This window comes from Danio aesculapii, chromosome 1 (genome assembly GCF_903798145.1).
Source record: "Danio aesculapii chromosome 1, fDanAes4.1, whole genome shotgun sequence".
Taxonomy (NCBI): domain Eukaryota; kingdom Metazoa; phylum Chordata; class Actinopteri; order Cypriniformes; family Danionidae; genus Danio; species Danio aesculapii.
The window spans coordinates 28,847,518-28,862,541 of NC_079435.1; the positions used below are offsets into that span (position 1 = coordinate 28,847,518).

Here is a 15,024-nt window from a genome sequence, read left to right on the forward strand (position 1 = left end):
CACCTTGAAGAATCTTTCTTCTCTGGGACAGGCACCATTTGGTACCCGCACCCAGGAGTGAGAGCACACTCCACTCGGAACAGACATCCTTTTGGCCGTTAGCATGGGGAACCTCTCTAACAGACATTGTAGAGTTGCGGGCTGGGCGACACCTAATACATTTGCAAGATTTTATAATCTTGTGTTCTGGGAAACCTCGGTGAATGAGGAAATTTGGTTTGGTGTTGTAAATGGTTGCTGCGCCTCTCTCTCTCTAACACAGAGATACGTGCGCGTTCTCACTATGTCAGTTGAGTTCCCCACTTGGCGAACCCTGCAGAGTTCCTCCGAGGCCCCCAGCATCTGACTCAGCCGAGGAGTCAGGTGCTTGGCCTGTTACTTTGTTGGCATACCCGCTGGTCAGCCCACATTCTGGGTATAGGTGCCTGCTACACGACACCTGGGTATAGGTGCCTGCTGAACAACGACACCCGGACTTTGATTTTATCATTCTCGGTGACTTTAATCTGACAGAACTCACACATGAGCTGCCTGAATTCAAACAGCACATTACATGCCCCACCAGAGAAAGTAATATTTTGGACCATTGCCATACCACAATAAAGGATGCATATGACTCCGTCGCCAGAACAGCTCTAGGACTCTCCGACCACTTACAGGCAAAAACATAAAACAACTAACCCAGAATTAAGTACTGTTAAGAGATGGACCAACGACACAGAGCAGGTCTTATAAACCTGTTTTGAATGCACTGACTGGAGTTTTTTTTTAAGCTGCAGCCACCAACCTGGACGAGGTCAAAGAGACTGTAACCTCATACAGTTTTTGTGAGGAGTTATGGATCCCCTACCAAGACCTACTTATCATTTAACAATGATAAACCATGGTTCACACCAAAACTTAGACAGCTTCGTCATGCCAAAGAGGATGCCTACAGGAGTGGGGAGAGGATCTTGTACAATCAGGTCAGGAACACACTGACAAAGGAAAATGGTGTGGCTAAGAAGAATTGCAAAACCTGTTTTCTGTCAACGACCCTGCATCAGTGTGGAAAGGCCTGAAAAACATCACAGACTACAAGACACCATCTCCCAGCATCGACAGCAATAAACATCTTGCAAATGAGCTGAATATGGTCCACTGTAGATTTGAAACCTCTGACCAAACAATCCACACCTACTCTGACCATCTCTCTACACAGCCTTCAACATCTCCAGCCATCTCCCTCTTCCCCCTCTGCACTCCAGATCAGTAAGGATAATGTGCGTCAGATCTTCAGTAAACAGAAGAGAAGGAAAGCACCAGGCCCAGACAGTGTTTCACCAGCCTGTCTGAGAACCTGCCCTGACCATCTGGCTCCCATTTTCTCACAGATCTTCAACAGATCACTTAAACAGCGCAAAGTTCAATCCTGCTTCAAATGCTCCACCATCATCTCAATCCAGAAGAAGCCAAAGATCACAGGACTCAATGACTACAGACCTGTTTCGTTAACATCTGTGGCCATGAAGTCATTCAAAAGACAGCTGCTAGCTTATCTGAAGGACATCACTGGACCTTTGCGCATCGAGCAATCCGGCCATCGTCCATGTCACCGGCAACTTCTGTGGTTTGCATTTGAGGGTTGAGCATGGCAGTCCTCCCCTTTGGGCTCTCCCTGTCTGCGCAGGTTTTTACTAAGCTTGCAGAGGGTGTCCTGCCGCCTCTGAAGCACACAGGCATTCGCATAGTCAATTATTTCGACAAATGGCTGATTATAGGTCAGTCCTGGGATCAATTGGTTATGCACAGGAACAGGGGGCTTCGGCACCTTGACCTGTTGGATCTTCAATTCAACCAAAAAAAGAGCAAGTTTGTCCACATGCAGAGCATCTCTTTTCTCAGGTTGGAGCTGGACTCAACCACCATGATAACATGATAGCACCAATAGAGCCGAGCTGATGCGAAGTTGAAGAGAGGACAAGGAGCAGGTCTTGTTAGTCTCTAGCCCAACCAGACCTGGATATCAAAACTCTCTCTCCTCGTGACTGCCTCCTCCTGGTGGGAAAAGCCTCTACCAGGAAAGACTTTTTTTCTCAAGGACAAGCATTATCTGGCACCCATGCCCAGATCTCTAGAACCTCCACGTGTGGTTCATAGACAGAGTGCGGAGGATTTAGGTCACTTACCAGCTGCGGTGGTTAACACCATCACTCAGGCTAGAGCACCCTCTGCGATGCATTTCTACACCCTGAAATGGAGTCTGTTCACTGAATGGTGCCCTTCTCGTGGAGAAGACCCCAGACACGCTAGATCAGCATTGTGCTTTTTTTCTTTCAGGATAGGTTGGAGCAGAGACTGTCCCCCTCCACACTGAAGGTTTTTGTTGCCGCTATCTCTGCTCATCAAGACATGGTGGATAGTGGCACGTTGTGAAGGCATATCCTCAGCATCCGGTTTCTCAGAGTCACGAGGCAATTAAATCCACCCTGCCTCTCCCTCATGCCCTCTTGGAACCTCTCTGTAGTGTTAGGTGGCCTGCAGAGAAATCCATTCGAACCACTCGACTCAGTATCCTTGAGATTTCTGTCTGTGAAGACAGCTATGCCGGTTGCGTTGGCATCGATCAAGATGGTCAGGGACCTGGAGGCAGTTTTGGTCAGTAAATCATGCCTGGATTTCATGCCGGCGTACTCTCTTGTTATCCTGAGACCCCAACTATATATGTTCTTACCCCACACCCTTTAGAGACCAGGTGGTGAACCTGCAAGAACTGCCCATGGAGGAGGCAGGCCCAGCCCTTTCCTTGCTGTGTTATGTGGACCACACAGAGTTTTAGATCTTCTGATCAGCTCTTTGTCTGTTATGGTGGTCAGCAGAAGCTAAGTACCAAATCTAAACAGAGGTTGGCCCACTGGATAGTAGATGCTATTGCCCATCGATGTGGATGCTGTTGCCATTGCTCTCGCTTATCAGTGCCAGGGCAAGCCATGTCCCCCAGGGGTGAGACCACACTCAACAAGGACACATTTGACACCTAATACATTTGCGAGATTTTCTAATGTTTGAGTGGAGCCGGTTTCCTTGCATGTGCTGGATATCCCAGTTAATGAAGAAACTCAGCTCTGTGTTGGAACACGTTTGTTGCACCTTTCTCCCTAACACAGAGATATATATGGGGTCTCCTGGAGAGGGGACCATAGCTGGCACCATACTCTAGAACACCGGTTGACCAAGCAGTCATACCAATAATGTAACAGGCCTGCACTCCCTGCACCTCTCTAGAGTTCGGGAAACCCAAGCTAGCAAAGCAGTATAACACGCATGCAGCCTCGAGTTAGGGAGTGTGGCAGAGAAAGCATTTTGACTACAAGCTTAGCTTACTCCCAACTGACTGGTGTTACCCAGCCCTCGAGAAGATACTGGCTCTAGTCGGAGATTGTTGAATCTCACAAATGTGCTAGGTGTCGCCTAACCCGTAGCTCTACAGATGTCTGTAAGAGAGGCTCCACGTGTTAATCCTCAGGTGGAGGCAACACCTCCAGTAGAGTGTGCTCTCACCCCCAGGAGACACAGCTTGCCTTGAGTAAGGTGTGCAAGGGCATTGGGCATCCACTATCCAGTGGGCCAACCTCTGTTTAGATACAGCACATCTCTTCTGCCAACCTTCAAAATAAACAAAGAGCTGCTCAAAGGATATTTTGCTCTGAGTGCATTTACGTACATGCACAGTGCACGAATGGGACACAGCAGTGAGAGGGCTGAGTCTGCCTCCTCCAGCTCAATACCTGATCCCTGAAAGGAGGGGTAGGAACCTTGCGCATGTAGCTGGGCTGGGTCTTAGAATAACATGATAGTTGGCCAGTCCAAAATTCAGGCACAATTCATTGGCCTCCAGGTCCTGACTATCTTGTAGGATGCCAGTACAATCAGCAGAACTATCTTAACTGTCATGCTAATGCCTGCTTACAGACCGATCGTTAAAGTCACCAAACCGGTTTGCAAGGAGATACAAGTGTGGCCAGAAGGTTCTTCAGAGGCTTTACAAGACTGCTTCAATACCACAGACTGGGATATGTTCAAACAGGCTGCCACTTACAACAACACCACTGACCTCCAGGAGTATGCTGAGACTGTTACAGCCTACATAAACAAATGCACTGAGGATGTAACAGTCACCAAAACCATCACAGTCCATCCCAATCAGAAGCCATGGCTAACAGGAGAGGTCTTCAACCTCCTGAAGGCTAGGAACACTGCCTTCAGAGCTGGAGATGAGGCGAGCCTAAAGTCAGCTAGAGCCAACCTTTCCCGTGGCATCAGAGAAGCTAAGAGACAGTACTCCAGAGGTATAGATCAGATCAGGGTATTGTCTTAGTCATATTAAAATCAGACTATTGGTGTCCATGTAAACATACTCACTGAAAGTGCCAGATGATGTCACAAGCTGTCAAAGACAGCCTATTCCTCACCTTTAAGTTGATTCCATGAGCCCTCAAATTTCATAATTTTGACGTGTTTCCCCCCTTACACACAACTTTTGTAAAGCATCTGCTGCATGTTGGTGTGTCAGAATATTTGCTTGTAAAATATAGCCATACTTTAGAATGCTTAGTTTAAGCAAATTAGATGAATGTGATCATGCATGTTGATGAAGGGAGTCACTCACTGCATATGCCGTACTGCGTGCTTTGTCTTCTATAAGCAACAAGTACAAATGCCTGACATCGCTGATGTTATTTAAAATGAAGCTATTCTGATGGCGCTCTCTGGCGCGGCAGAAATATAAACAGTGTCCTGAATCTTGTGGCACCGGTGTGTGTACCCTGATAGAAACCTATGGTTAGAATTCTAAAATGCATGGCGCTGCGCAGCGTCGCGACGCTTTGGTGTGCGACCTGCTTTACATTCTTGTCACAGCACCAGTGGCATGAGAATTAGGCACTGAAATTCATATACTGATTTGGTTACAAACGTACCGGGCACCAAGTTTCGGTACCCAACCCTACCAGGCCAGGCAGCTGTCTGTAACAGAAAGGGAAGAGCAAAGTTAGGAGTGTGCAGTAGCGCCCCCCCACAAAGTGCAGCTTTAACCTCAGTGGAGGCCTGTTGGCACTGCTCCGACAATTGGACATTATCTAGTTCCCCCTTTTTAGTAAGATCAGCTAACAAGGAGCTGATGAGGTCTGAATAATTTGGTATAAACCATCTATAATATCCCACTGGACCCCAAAACTGACCTCCTTTTAGGTCTTGGGTCTCAGGCAGGTTGTAATGACTGCAGTTTTAGCAATTTGAGGCTGCACCTGCCCATGACCTATATGGGAGCCCAAATACATCACTTCCACTTGTCCAACTGCGCACTTCCTCCGGTTGGCCGTAAACCCAGCCTGCCTCAGCGCCGACAATACAGCCCGCACATGCTGCATATGCCGCTGCCAATCCTTACTATAAATTATTATATCATCCAAATAGGCAGCGGTGTCGGGCCAGTATTTTATCCATTAGACGCTGACACATGGCCGGTGCCCCGTCATCCCAAACGGCATAGTGAAGGCCGTTTTTTTCGGGATAGAGGAGTTAAGGGGATATACCAATATCCATTTATCAGATCCAATGTTGAATAATAGCGAGCACCATCTAACTGGTCAAGCAACTTGTCAATACGAGGCATTGGATATGTGTCGAATTTTAACACAGCGTTTAACTTGCAGTAATCCACACAGAACCGGACAGATTCATCTGTCTTGGGTACCAAGACGATCTGGCTGGCCCAGTGGGATTCTTCTACTACTCCCATCTCCAGCATCAATACTTTCTGAATCACTTTTTTCTTATGTTCAGGCAAATGATACGGCCGGGTCCTAATGACCATGTCCAGTTCGGTCTCTGTGTGGTGCTGAATCAAAGCGGTACAACCGGGCAGGGGGAGAACTCGTCTGCAAAATCAACTTGGAGGTACCGGATATGAGTGAGCTGGGCAGGCGAAAGATGACCACCCCCAGTGACCATCAGCGCTTAGCTGATCCCAGCCCTGCTCTCTGCATCACCTCATTCGGCTCCCTACATGGTTTCAACAAATCCATATGGTATATCTGACGTGCCCCCCTCCTGTCCATTCGTACCCTCTCATAATCAAGATTGTGTGACCACAAATGGCCTTTGCCACTTGGCGAGTAATTTGGAGCTGGAAGAATTCTGCAGTTCAAGGACTTTATCTCCCTGTGCAAATTTTCGTAATTCAGTGACCTTATCATAACGCCAGCAATGTTCATCCTGGGTCTTGAGCAAATTCTCCGTAGAGAGCAGCCCCAGTGCGTGGAGTTTTGCTTGTAGGTCCAAGATATATTGAATTCCATTTTTGCTTTGCGAAGGCTCATCATCCCAAGTCTCTCTAACAACATCAAAAACCTTGACAAGACAAAGGCAGCTGCAGATTTGACTGATTGTACAGATTTTCACAGTGGGATTTTCGAACACTCCTGAACGTGGAGGCCGCTTGGTGAACTGAATTGCATAGCTGAGTCTGATCATCGGTATGAGCCACTATGACAGGCTGAGCAGCGCTTACCAGGCTGACAGAGCCAGTACCAGTAGGGTTAGGTATCGTTTGGGGTTATTTTGATACCGATGCTAAATCGATACTTTTAAAAAGTACCGGTGCCAAAACGGTGCCTGAACCGATACTTTTGAGCCACAAAATTATGGTGGATGACTCTAAAAAAATCTTTTATTTGACAAAATATTTAAAAAAAATATTTTTAGAACAACATAATTAAAGTTTGAAGTAAACATCAATTCATATTTTATATATTTGAGTTACATTAATATGTTTCCTTTGATCATTTGTTGGTTAGCATGAATTTAAGATTTGCATTATGAAATTACATTAGCTTACTACTAACCTGTGGAAAAGCTGTCAGCAAAATACTGAACTCCTTTTATCTAGGGTTGGTGCTTGTGACTATGGGCGTACTCACACTATGCTATCAAAACCGTGCCCAGGCCCGTTTCCCAGATTGTTTGAGAAGTGTGAGTGCTCTGAGTTGGCCGGCCCTGGCCCGGTTGGAAGAGGTGTGCCAGAGCGCGGTTCACATAGGCTTTGGCACGGTGCGCTTGTAGTGTGAGTGCAAAGCGCACCTGGGCCTTATACTGAAGACTGTTTCAAATGAATTTATTAATCATTCTTAATGTTCAATGAACACAAACTGTCGTAGATTATTAAAGACGCAAACCCCTTACTGCACGACAGCTGCACCTTCAGCAAACCTCCTTTATGATTTTACTTTATGACCTACTTTATGACTTTATGATTGTTTATGACGTCAAAAGTGGCTGATCTGTTTGGCGAAATATTTGACTGTGTGTCACTGCATCCCAAACAACTAAAACAATATAACTAAAGAAATCTCCACTGTGCTGAGCGAGAGCACTTCTTCTTACTATACAGCGCATCATCGATGACGTAAGCATGCTCAGGCCCAAATGTAATGTGAGTGCGGGCCGTCGGGAAAGACGGGAGGGGTGACAAGCGTGCTTTGGCCTGGTTCAAGGCAACTGTACATAGTGTGAGTACGCCCTATGTTTACATGTTTATCAGTAATCTAATGATTTGCTTTAATCTGAATAAGACAAAAATATGATTAAGGTGTTTACATGAGTTGCTTTTTGTATGTTCCTTTCATGATCCCATCTTACATGTTATAGTACATAGATCAATTCATGTCATTGTGTCACCACGCTATTCATGTTTCCTCCATGTTTTCATGTAATTTCAGGTGTTTCGTTTTTAATTTTTCAACTTTAACTGCAGTTTCACTTTCATTCAGGAACATTTCATTCATGCCCCATGACAAACAGGTATTTGATGCAAGCATTAAGTAAGGAATGGTGGCTCTTTTAATGGAATTTGATTCCGCACGTTGAATGAAAAGAAAAAACCTCAGCATTTCGTGACACAGGTGTCTGTGGTCCTGTAAGGTAATCAAATATCACCATTTACATGGTAGTCTAGACTCTTAATCTGAGTATTGTCTTAATCATATTAAAATCGGAGCATTGGTGTCGATGTACGTACTCATTGAAAGTGCCAGATGATGTCGCAAGCTTTCATAGACAGTGCATTCCTCTGCCTTTAAGTTTATTCCATGAGCCCTCAAATGTGTCATTAAGTTTGACGTGTTTCCCCCTAACACGCAACTTTTGTAAAGCATCTGCTTCACATTGCGGTGTCAGAATCCTTGCTTGTAAAATACACTTTAGAATGCTTAGTTTAAGAAAATTTGATGTACGCAATCATCCGTGTTGATCTGAAGAGAGTTGCTCTCACTCACCGAACGCGCTGTACTGTGTGCATTGTCTCGTCTGTCCATATTTTTCAAAGTTGTTTAGAATTAAATGTTTACAGATGGTGTGACAACGCATATCTATGTGTGCCTTTGATGCACCCCTTGATGCTACTTACGTCCTTGTCGCAGCACCAGTGGCACCGAAATAAGGCACTGAAATTTATATGCTGTTTCGGTCCAGTACATACCGGTTACAATGCTATAATGGCACCAGGTTTTGGTACCCAACCCTAAGTACCAGTGGCAACATCAGAGAGAATATTACTAGACCAGCAGTGGGGCAGCTTGGGTTGGGAGTACACACCTCAGAAAGCAACATGTGCCGAGGAAGGTTGTGTAAGTGTGTTGCCACTGAAGGATGGAGGTGCAAGAGGAAGGAGTCTTTCCTCTAGTCGCGACCTCCTGGCCATTGGCAAACTGTTGTATCGAGGCTGCAAGCTGGAACACAGCACATCCTGGGCTGACAGCACTCGAGGGTTTACACCCAGTGGGAAAGACACTGATTTGCAAGGGTGTCAATTGATATTGACATGCAAACATTTTGCAATAATGGCCCCAGCCTCCACCAGGGATGCAGCAGTTCCACGCACCTCTGGGTGACTCGCCCCAGGGCACAGACTGCTGGCTTGGTGGCCAGAGCAAAGTCAGAGCCATCCGTAGTTGTGCAAGACCCCAGGGGAGAGATTGGCATGGTGGCGAGTATACAGAGCAAAACAGCCTGGCCTGTGGCAGTGTATGATCTGATCAAGAGGGGTAGAAAACCTTTACACCAAGAGCGGGAGTTGTGGCCCAACCCATTAGACAGAAGGTACAGTATCATGGACAATATTGACCATAATCACCTCTACCCTAAGGAACAGACATATACCCTTGGATGCTCCCCCATTGAGGGTGAAGAGGGGGGAAGAGCCCCATATTTGGACAGAGAAAAACACCCTCTATGCCTGAAGCTCTTCCTGCTCTTCCAAAAAAAGGGGACAGTGGGCTGGTGGAGTCACCACTATGTGAATTCGACATAGCCTTGTGGTCCACCCATCGATCCGGGAGAGCATAGCCATTATAAATGAATCGAGCAGGGGTCATGAACACCATGAAGGGTGCTTTCTTTGGATAATGACAATTCACCCTCTGATGCTGCGATGGATATCTGTTTGCTTGATTTGAATAAGTGCAAAGCTACCTCTAAGGATGTACTGTGCACTCCAAAGCCTGAATGGTTTGTGCTGGGATTACCCAGTGACTTTATCCCACTGAAACCCTCAGACCGCCCTTAGTGCTAACTAAAGTGCAGGGAACAACAGCGGGTGCTCACAACAGTGACAATTTGCTTATAACAGTGTGAGTCACGATCAGATACAACCATGAGCTGCTTGCGAGCACTGCATTGCATAATGAAGCAAAACAAACAATACAGTGATCATGTTCATCATACGGCAAAAGGAAACCACCACATCCATAAAGGCATGGCTGGTGCAATGTCTTCAGAAAGATTTTTTCCAGCCATGTTGCTTTCTTAGGAGTGTTCTTTTTGTGGCAAACTCTTAGAGGAGGCACAGTTGGGTCTCAATCACTAATCAAGCATTACCTGAAAGCTTGTAGACTGTGTCTATCTCAACCACAGCCTATTACCTCATGGGATCTGGATATTGTCTTGAAGGCTTTGACAGAACCATGTTTAGAGCCACTGGATGAAATAGGGATGGAATTTCTCATGTTGATGATTGCATTTCTTTTTTCTGTTGACAGATGAAATAGAATAAAGGGTTACAGAGGTAACCTGGTTCTGTAAATGAAGTCAATATGCCACATGGCGTGGTCACCCGGGTAGCACTTGTATGAAAGTACCGCCCGTGTTACACCTGTATTTATAGACTGTATAGATTGCAAGTGTGGCATGGTTTATGTGACATACCATCTTCTGACGGCTCACACATAGCAAGGCTGACACATACTGTGACATGTTGACTTCATTCAAAGAACCAGGTTACTTCAGTACTTTGGTTTACTACTGTATCTGTAGTAACTATTTAGTATCTTTTAACATAAAAAAAAACATAATCCATAAAGATCATAATAAATACAACAACACCACCATAAACCTTTGCTAGTCACAGAGCTTATTTCTGCAATAATCTAAAACCAGTTTAACAGTTAATAGTCTGTATTAAACGAGGGAGCAAGGCTGATGCTAATTTCCTAAAAAGATATATCACAGTGACAGAAATATCCTGTGTTTGTCTTTTGATGGAAGACTTTTAGATGATAAAGCAACGAACAAGTTGTAGCAAGTGAAAGGACAAGTGAAAGAACACAACTTCATAGTGAAACTGATGAATGTTTAATAGCACTTTCTCTAGACTGTTTTCCTCCCTAAGTTTACATTTTAGTTACAAAGTAGCTACAAGTCATTGACAAAGCAAATTAGAAAACAAGAATGTATTTAGGGAAAAAAAAACACACACAAAAAATAAATCAATGCTGGCTTTAAGTTACTAAATAAAGCCCAACAATCTCTGATCACACATCTTCAGTAAAATCTTTGGTATAAAGAGCATCAGTTGTAAGATTATAACCTTGTCAAGGTTTAGTTTGGCTAAATTGTTAGACCGTAGTGCCAAGTAGTGGATGTTGGTGGTACTGACCCATGTATAAATAATAGAATACAAGCAACGCATTCCTGTTATTTATCTGGTGGTTCAAGTTGCCATTGAAAAACAAAAATGAAAAACATCTAGGGTGAAGTATGAAAAGCTGCCTGAATCAGATTTACCACAAAGTCTGACATTGTAGAAACAGGGTCATGCAGCTGCCACATTTATATAGGAATAACCACAGGAATGGATTTGGGATTGTTCAAATAATAGTCAAATGTGACAATTAATGCCACCTTTCAAAAAAAAAAAAAAATGGTACATCATTAACAAAACGATAACATGATGTTCAATTCAAAGACAACTGTATGCATAGCAGGAGTTTCCAGGAGTCATATAAATAACCACTGAAATCAGTGTTAAGAGACACAAAGGTAATACACACATACAGCCATTTAAACACATTGGAATCTCTCTTACAGATGATTTAATGTAGTAGTTCTTTTAATGACTCTTTATGTTACGGCCTGAATTCGGTTAGGAATCGCACGGATGCATATCGATTCTCCCTTGCATAAAGTCTTGACAGGTCTGTCATTTAGTTTAAATAAAAACATGTTCGGCTTTAAATGTAAAATTATTGTGCCTTTGATAGAATTCAACTTTTAAAGCAGACAAAAAAGACCTGTTTATCCTTGGAAGTGAATCCGAAATATCTCCGAACAAATATACAAATGTGATAAAATAGAATAGATACAAACAGATCTATAATTTACAATACAGTAATCATGATAAATCATCTTTTAAATAAATTGTTTCATTGCACTTGTTAAAAATTAATATGATTTTTAAAGGCAACATAATGATTCATTCTTTCATATATATATATATATATATATATATATATATATATATATATATATATATATAAGGGATATACCAGATTTAGGACAGTAGAAATAACCATTTCTGAAATATACATGTAAAAGACCCTCACCAGTACATATACAATGATGTATCTGTAACTGTATATATATAGCATGTGACACTCATAGAGGCACACACATACACATGCACAATTTACAGACAGGCTTGCATGTGCCAACAATTATATCCTCAGACACGCACATATATACAAATGCATACAAAATAAATAAATATGTGAGTAGAATGCTCTTGGTTCATGGTTTCCTTCAAAGCGGTATTTGGAACAGTCTTTGATTCACCCGATTACATCTGTCTGGAGTCTGTCTTTTGTGTTTGTGAACATCGCGGGACAGTCGGAGTGTAGCTGGAGGGGCTCATCCGAGCACAACAATGTCCATCCTCCAAACTCTTTGGTCTGGGGGACATAAACACTGCGGTTTATCAGGATGAAGGGGTCCGAACTGGGTCACTGGACTATTCCATATTGCGTCGGGTCAACCCAAGCTTAGGCCCCAGTAGTACTGCACTGTGAGTTTATATCGGTTTGGGGTGGTGTTTCTCCACCACCCCGCTGAGGGCTAGATGGGACCCTCGCTGTGGCCTGTGTGGTTGGACTTGTTGTGGACGATGCAGTTCTGTGTCTGGTTGAACAATGTGGTGGGTTTCATCGGTCAATCCATCGTGGAGCTCTGTCAAAGTCATTTCGATTTTAGTGTACTCACTCTCTGAGGACTGTGGGGTTTTGTCTATGCGTGAGGCCATGACGGCGTTCTGATACTGCTGTCGCGTTACCTGTTGAAAACAAACAGAACAGGGCAAGTTACAAAAGCTTAAAATTAAGCTATGTTAAAAGTTCGTAATGTTGTTTTTGGTCTCTTCTACAACGTTTGTCCTAAACGCACAAACTGCCAAGGAATGTCTCGCAACCCAAAAAATCAGGTGAATCCAGAATGTCTGTGCAAGAAGATCAACTGCTGGAGATTGCAAATGCCTTTTAGGAGCCGTTCGCATATTGCCTCTTTTCTAGAGTTAGCGCAAGTTCATTATTTCCAATAGAAGTGCGTGCGCAAGCAGTGCGGCATGACTCACTTGCGCCTTCCAGACACACACAGTTGGATGAATGCCGGGAGAGTACCGCGAGTCACGTGACAAGAAACTTTTCAGTAGACTAAGGCCCAATCACAAATTCTACCCCTTAGCCCTTCCCCTTACCCCAATTCTCTTTAGCTTAAAGGCGTAGGGCTAAGGGAAAGGGGTAAATACCCCTTCGAATGAAGGTTCTTCATGACCACACTTGAAACTAAGGGGTAAGAAAATTTCCCAGAATACACCAGCTACAACAGCGGGATCGCTGCACCCGGAAGTAAGAAGATCCACAAATTACAATTTTTTTGTCATTATTACGAATTTTTACAAAAACAAGCATGTTTTAATACATTCATAACCGTGCTCGTGTTTTTCGTGTTACCAAAAAATAACCCAACTGGAATAACTACAGCAGACACCACCGTTTGATCTCATTTAAAGCATGAGATCGTGATGACATCTGATTATGTGTGCTGGTGCTGTAGTGCTGTCCCAATTCTTAGGGGTAAATTTAAAGGACCAAGGGGAAGGGGACAAAAATACAATTGAGATTGGGCCTAATTATCTCAGACAAACACAGAACACCCAAATACTGCAGTGCTTTGTTTTTTCTTCATAAATAAAACTTGTATCAGAGTGACAGCAATGTTTTGTCAACTTGTCATCCTCTGAGAAAAGAGTTTATGATCACCTAGCAACCTATGAACCACAACCTTCCACTCTACCCCCTCCCGGTCCGCAGTAAAATTGTCAAGCGTTGACTGGTCTGTGGTGATAAAAAAGTTGAAGACCACTGTGCTAAACAGTGAGGCCAAAACATTCTGATCGCCCCCTGGAGGCTGCAAACATTACTTACATTTTATAAACTCTCAATGTAAATAAACAAAAAATGAAAAAAAAAATTTTTTTATTAGCTAGTTTTTCCCCCTTATTATATGTAATGCTGTTTTCACACTGCAAGCATGAAGATTTTTTTCACGATGCATGTTAACCAGTGGAGTGCATTCACACTGGGAGGAATGATTTTGTGCGTTCATATAACTTTTTGTTCAAAATCATTTATTTTGACCATGGCTACGGATACCATATTCCCCAGGAGCCTCTGATTAAGTATCAGTGGGACAAATGTTTTGCCCTGAACTGATTTTGACAGGAGAGCACTGACTGGGCACATTTGGCGGTGAGCTGTGCCATCATGTTCAATGAGTCCAGTACAACCCTGAAAAAAGAGAGGCTTTGCATAAGGGAGAGCTTGCTCTTTTCTCAGTTGAACACAAGCTGAAGGGGGGCGTAGTGGCCAATCACTTTTTTCCATCTGGTCAATGACCACATACACCCCACATAATGAGGTTATGGCAGAGGAATTCGTGGTGCCTTGCAAGCCTCCGTGAACTCCATGTCTACTTTAAGTAGGAAAGGACATGGAGCAAAGACAGATTGTCTTTCTTATACCTGGCCTTCCAGGCAACCCTTTAGGGGGGAAGTACAGATGCATGACAGCTCACCCACCGATACATCCACTCATCCACTCATCTGTGTCATTAAATGAGAGAGGCTATGCCACAGGATGACCAGAGGTCTCATCTGAAGCTTGGATGAGGTGTGCTGGAGGTCCATGGAGATTCACCCAGCGCATTTGTTCCCACTGTGATCCTCAGACCTCTCTACATGCTAACCACAGTGCTGGTAGTAATAGAGGGAGCTTGCACATGGAGCTATGCTATCCACAATCACAGCATCATCATAAACTCACAAGCACTGCATCAACATTCTGGATGTCCATCCATCTAACACAGTGGTTATGACGATTGTCCGGGGGCAGGAATCTACCACATCCAGAAACTGTGATTTTCCAGAGAAATCCAGAGAAAAAATACACAATCCAACCACATGCTCTCTTAGAGAAAACTCCTGTCTTACAGTGGTAATGCTCAGCAAAGCACAAAAGGAACAGGACAGGACCCAGAACCTCCAACTGAATGTGCCTCACCACTACATTCGGAAAACTCTCTGCATACAACTCAGTTACGTGTGCTTCAAATGAAAATCTACAAGCCACTTAAATACCAATATGTACAGGAGTGACCGACTGA

General features: G+C 43.9%; 1 protein-coding gene across 1 annotated transcript in view; it reads right to left on the reverse strand.

Moving 5' to 3' along the window:
• Positions 1-11,856: 11,856 nt before the first annotated feature.
• The window catches only part of cnnm2b (cyclin and CBS domain divalent metal cation transport mediator 2b), a 64,665-nt gene continuing 61,497 nt past the window's right edge, over positions 11,857-15,024 (reverse strand). The window contains 2 exon segments of the mRNA XM_056458373.1: positions 11,857-12,505; positions 12,507-12,637. Of these exon segments, the coding sequence (XP_056314348.1) occupies positions 12,424-12,505; positions 12,507-12,637 (213 nt within the window). The 3' untranslated portion in view covers positions 11,857-12,423.